This window comes from Squalius cephalus (assembly GCF_949319135.1).
Source record: "Squalius cephalus genome assembly, chromosome: 1".
Classification (NCBI taxonomy): Eukaryota; Metazoa; Chordata; class Actinopteri; order Cypriniformes; family Leuciscidae; genus Squalius; species Squalius cephalus.
Window position 1 is genome coordinate 56,247,172 of NC_137122.1, and position 6,000 is coordinate 56,253,171.

Below are 6,000 nucleotides of genomic sequence, written 5' to 3' on the forward strand. Positions count from 1 at the left end.
GCCCCCTTGTTACCCTTGTTTAGTCATTATTAATCATCTGTGTCACCTGTTGTCATTAGGTTCTCCCTATTTAATCCCCTTGTGTTTGCTGTCCTGTGCCGGTTCATTGCCAATCTTTATGTGAAGATTCATTCGTGAGTAACCTGTTGAGAAGTCTTGTGAAGTGTTTGATCCTGTCTTAGCTGTTAGTTTATTGTTCAGTTTTCTGTCAGTCTTAGTCTAGTCTTGTTAGTCAATCCGCTCTTGTTTTGCCCCCTCGTGGGTTTTGTTTTCCCTGTTATTTGTAAAGAATAAACCTTGTTTCCCGCAAACCGTCTGCAATTGGGTTCATCCTTGCACCACCATAACAGATTCAGACAATATCATTCAATATCATATGATATCGTCATAGTTGTGGTGTGGATTTCCCTATTCTCATAGAATTAGAACCATTATTAAACTAAACTTTATAGTTCTAGTTGTCATTATCATTATTGCTATTGCTATTGCTGCAGCAGGCCTTATGTCTGGTGACTATTAAAGCCTTTGCCTTGTAATATGGTAATTTTCATAAAATAAAATAAATAAAATAAAATAACTCAAAAGTAAAACTTTATAAAATTGTTTTATTATTTTTATAAAACATAGTTGTCTGTAAATCCTGATTGGATTGATTGGATGAATCACAAAATTGTACAAAAATAGCAGCAGCACACGTCATTTTAATTCTGTATCTGTTCAGGAAAAACTGTTTTTTTGTTTGTTTGTTTGTTTTTTTTATATATAATGTATCATAAATTATCTTGAAAAGATATTTCCAGTCAAATTCATTTTTTTTTTTTTTTTTTTTTGTAGGATTTTTGTCACCGCGGCGTTCCATTCCCTAAAGTCAATGAATCCAGAACGTGGCCTGGGAATCCACCCAGTCCTTTCCTCCAGCTGCTCAACTCCACAGCTTTGATCTGGGCACCCAACATCACTGCTCCGGCCTGCTGGCCCCCCCTCAGCGCCCTCCGGCTCGTCCTGTCTCCAGAGGCCTCGTCCTGTGTGAAAACCTGCCAGGACGCCGGTCTAATCTGCGAGCCAGCTTTCTTTCCTTTCATCAACAATATGGAGGCCTTCAATGGGTGAGAGACACACTGTTTCTGGATTGTTTGCATGTTTTTGTTTTTTTTTTAAATGTATTTGTTCATATGAAGTTATGATATTAATTTTATTATATATTCGCTTTGTAATGCTTATGTATTCATATACATCTTTAAAGAGTATAATCAGGGTTTGAAATGAACACCCGCCAAACTGCCAAATGCGGGTAAATATCAACTGTGGTGGGAAACGCTGTCAAATCACAAGCCAATTTGGCGTGTTACTTATTATGTTTACTCACTTCGCTGTGGAAGTTCATGTAAGCCAAATCTGCCCTATTTAGCACAAATACTCAACTCATCGAGTCATCATGATATATTAAATACAGCGTATTGCGAGGAAACTGTGATCTTTTTTTTTTTTATTTTTTTTTTTGGCTGGTAGAAGTTCTGAATGGCCGGTAATATTCCATTGAAACATGCTAAAGTGCAGCAATCTCGAAGCAAATGTCCCAATCATTTTCTCCAAATAGAAATAGGCTGTTACACTTTATTTTAAGGTGGCATTGTTACAGTGTAATTATACATTTAAGTACATGATATTAATGATTAACATTGATATTAATTGACTACATGTACTTACTATAGGGATAGGGTAGGATTAGGATTTGGTTGAGGGTTCGTTGCATGCAGAGGTGTAAAGTCCAGGGGTCAGAAAGTAAAAGTCCTGCCATATGTTTATTCCACCCATGATTTCACTAATTATTCATATCTCCTGGCTGAAAAACTGTGCTAATTAGCAAATCCAGGTGATTGGAACAAAATACTGAGGAGGACTTTTACTTTCTGAACCTGGACTTTACACCTCTGGTTGCATGTAATTATGCATAATTTACTGTTATTACTATGGTAAGTACATGTAACATATGTAACAAGGACACTGTAAAATAAAGTGTTACCAAATAGCCTTTTTAGCAATAAAGATATACATAAGTCTTGAATATTTCCTATACTTATAATCAATAAAATCAGTAGTTTTGTGTCACTGTAGCTTTGTTTTCATTTACAGAGCTTCATGGGATAAGCAGTTTCATGTAATATTTTGCTTCAGTCAAAATGTGTAATGTGTTATTCATCTCACAGCTGGATGGTTTGGTTTAAAGCTGACAGATCTTAAATCCCTATGAAGAAAATGAATGAGAAAAGTATTTACGTAACCAAGACCGCTGTAGAAATGAGCAGTCATTGTTCTCTATTCACCGTGCTGTTTTGATCTCCCCCTGTACTTGACTGTGGTTGTTTGTAACGGATGTGTTGTGTGTGAATATGTGCATTTCAGGCTTAATGCTCAGTGTGAGTCTTTGGAAGCGGAGAAGAACCATGTGTTTCCAGCTGTACAGGTGGACAGGAGAGAGTGTTTCCAGCAGAAGGAGCCGCTGCTGTTCAGTTGCGCTGGAGTCAGTGCCAAACACCAGCGGGTTTGCCCTTGCAGAGACTACCTCCACGGCCAGGTGGCGCTGTGCAGGGACTGCCTTTGAGCTTTCACCATAGACCTTTAAAGATGTCTGTGGTAAACTGAGGCCAGTCCAGGGCAGAATCCCCAGATCGCTGGTATCAACAGGTTCATGGGAATTGCTGGACTGAGGTCATTGACGTCAAGCTTGAAGATACGTCCGAAGAAGTGTCCTCACTCTTGGTTACTTTGATCCAAAGCAAAACTTTGCCTCCAGATGGGCTATTGATGGTAAGCGAGATGGTAACCCTGATGTTCACCATCTTTGGAGTCGATCTGAAAGAGTTCGGCTGGTGGTGGCTTCAAGGTCAGACGGCGTGAGCCGAAAATAAATGCAAAATACAGTTTTGAGTTTGTGGCTGCTATGTGATGCAGGCCAGACTCTAGTAGCTGAAGTTTTATGAATGCTGAAAGTGCCAGAATTGCACATGAATTTTAAAGTCAACATGAAACGTTATAGAGTGTTGCAGGGTTGAAGTATTTTTGTAGGCCAAAACTGGGAAATGAGTTAGCATTTTATCACTTCCGTCATAAACTCAATGGCTTTGTTGAACGAGTTTTTGGTTAAATGTCTGAAATAAGGTCTGTGATTAACACAAGCTCAAAATATGTTCATGTTTTATTCTACAACATGAAATACATCATTAATCCCCCCCCCCTTTTTTTAAAGCTTTTACTTGTCTTGTAAAAGGCGGCTGCTACCAAGTGTTTAATGTGACTATAGAGGTTGTTGAGGACATTAAACGTCATCATCTGAACAAATAAACTCATCTACTCGCTAGTCGCTTTCCCAGCCTCGTTGTGTTTGTAATCACACTCTTACAAACTATTATAACTCCAACTTCCAGGGAAAAGGTTTTAAATAAAGACTGAAAGATTTGTCTAAAGCTTAATGGTGGTGGCATTGAAGTCATGTGACTGTAGTGTAGTGCATGTATAACCTGCATTTAGCTTTTTTACTTGTGACGGTTGTATTTAGGCTTCAAAATTGGTAAAAGTTGTGTTCATTTGTGAAGATTATCATGATGAACAATCCATGCAAAAATCATAAACCTTTACTGGTCACAGAGCTTATTTACTTCAACAAAACAAAAGCCAATTTGGGTTTTGTCGATGGAACCAGTATGATGATTGACTTACGGCTCGGCCTACAAAAATACATTAGCACTGAGGCACACAACCCATTTTAACCCATTTTGGAGTCAAATTGGAGATCGAAAGTAGATTTCTGCGTGGGACTGTTTTTTTTTTTTCGTCCCACTTCCGTCCGCTCCTGCTAGGTTTTATTCTGCTCCCGCTCCCGCTTAAAGTGCCCTTATTATGGTTTTTCGAATATTCCCTTTCATGCAGTGTGTACTATAACTGTCTGTGAATGTAAACTTTCTGCAAAGTTGCAAAGTCGAAAGTGCACGATAAGTAATGTTATTGTCTCCCAAAAGAAAGAATTGACTCTTAACCGCCTAAACGAGTCATTTGTAATTCGAATCCCACTGGATGACGGTTCTACGTCACTAGAAAATACATTTGCATAATGCCCGTCGATGTTGTATGGTGTCCGCCCTCGAACAAATTGTCCTGCCATCAAACACGTAATTTTCCTGACGACTGCTTCTCAAATCCCAGAGTTCAACACGGGATCGCTTGCTCTTGAAAGAAGGATCAGAACTCAGTTTATTTGGACTAACTTGCTCCTCAGAATCACAATCTGTAAGTATGAATAATTATTGATGTATATATTTTCTACCGGGTGTTCAAAATGCATAGTTTTGTGTTTTATATTGTGTAAGCTCCCGGCTAAGCAGCTGTGGGCCACTATTGGCTAAAACTGTGTCTATTAATGCAGATTGTCTGTGGTTCTCACTACTTTAATTAAAAATAAAGGATGGAGCAAGATTTGTTTTGCTAACTTTAATGTTACATCAGTCATTCACGTTAGTGCACGACTAATGTACGCACCGTTATTGATAGTTACCGCATGTGCACCACAATAAATTAGAACTATACACATGGGTTTGTTGATGGCGTACACTTGTTAATGCTGATGATGAGGAATTACAGCTGCAACATCTCATAATGTACCTCAAACTGAGTAGTGTAAACATCCTGCTCAAGTCATCCTTTCGATGGAGGTTCGGGTTCAATAACTAGTTCTTCCAATGTTTCATCATCGGACTCGCTCTCTGATTGATATGGTGAAATCAACGCTGCCGTTACTGTCTTAACAGTGGGTACAATCACTGAGCTTTAGGAAGCCTCCGGAGCTGAAGTTTATGGTAATGTGCGTTTTGTTTCCGATGTGCGCCGTGAGCGGTAGACCAATCACAACAGACTGGCCAGCTGACCAATCAGAGCAGAGTAGGCGGAATGGAGGGATTTAGAGAGATTGATTCATCTGACGAGTCGTTTGAGATTCGAGATGTTATGAGAAAATGTTTTTTGGCCTTGGATGCATGTAAACCTGTTGTAGGAGACCTCCAGAACAAAATCAGGAACCTTTAAAATAGCATAATAGGGGCACTTTAAAAGGCAAGAATTTTATTTGTTATTTTTGTCTTATCATGAGACTGTCAACACAGTAAAAAATGTCACAGAGAAGAATAGGCTAAATAAAATATGACATCTGTCACTCAAATTATAAGCCAAAAATACGAATAAACGAAAACTGTTGGCTTACTAGCTAGACTGCAAAAACCTACATCTCTCCTTCAATATCCGACCACAAAGGCTGAATGTTCTCCCTGAAGTTGCATACAATCCAAGTACATACTTCATGGATTCAGTTCAGCGTTCAAATACATCATGGATGGATCCAGTCGTGGCAAAATATGTTCTACTAACGCTATACCAACACTAAGTTTAGGGTTTAGATTAGGGCTAGTTTTTGTTTTAGTGCTGTGTATGCAGTCAGCTCTGTGACTGGCATGACCAGGGAAATGTGTATCTTGAAATGCAATGTAAGTCGCTTTGGATAAAAGCGTCTGCCAAATGCATAAATATAAATATAATATATATTTGATGTTTTTCTCATTTAACACAATAATGACTCTATTGAAATGATCTTTTTAACAATTTCTCAGCCAAATTTTATGTGATTAATTTGCCTTTATAAGGCCTTTATATGATTATAATAATGAATTGCCAAATCCTGTGATTAATTATATTAAAATTATATGTATGTATATATGTATGTGTGTGTGTATATATATATATGTATATATATATATATATATATATATATATATATATATATATATATATATATATATATATATATATATACACACACACACACACACACTTATTATATAAACAAAAACTTGTATGTAAGATGCGATTAATCGCTATTAATCGATTTGACACTGACAGCATATATATATATATATATATATATATATATATATATATATATATATATATATATAT

The 6,000-nt window shown here is 37.3% G+C and overlaps 1 protein-coding gene across 1 annotated transcript in view; it reads left to right on the plus strand.

The window, feature by feature from the left end:
- Positions 1–5,618, plus strand: part of mgat5b (alpha-1,6-mannosylglycoprotein 6-beta-N-acetylglucosaminyltransferase B) — a 122,759-nt gene extending 117,141 nt beyond the window's left edge. The window contains exons 16-17 of the mRNA XM_079866191.1: positions 835–1,106; positions 2,404–5,618. Of these exons, the coding sequence (XP_079722317.1) occupies positions 835–1,106; positions 2,404–2,602 (471 nt within the window). The 3' untranslated portion in view covers positions 2,603–5,618. The remainder of the gene's footprint in view (positions 1–834; positions 1,107–2,403) is intronic.
- The last annotated feature ends 382 nt before the right edge of the window (positions 5,619–6,000 follow it).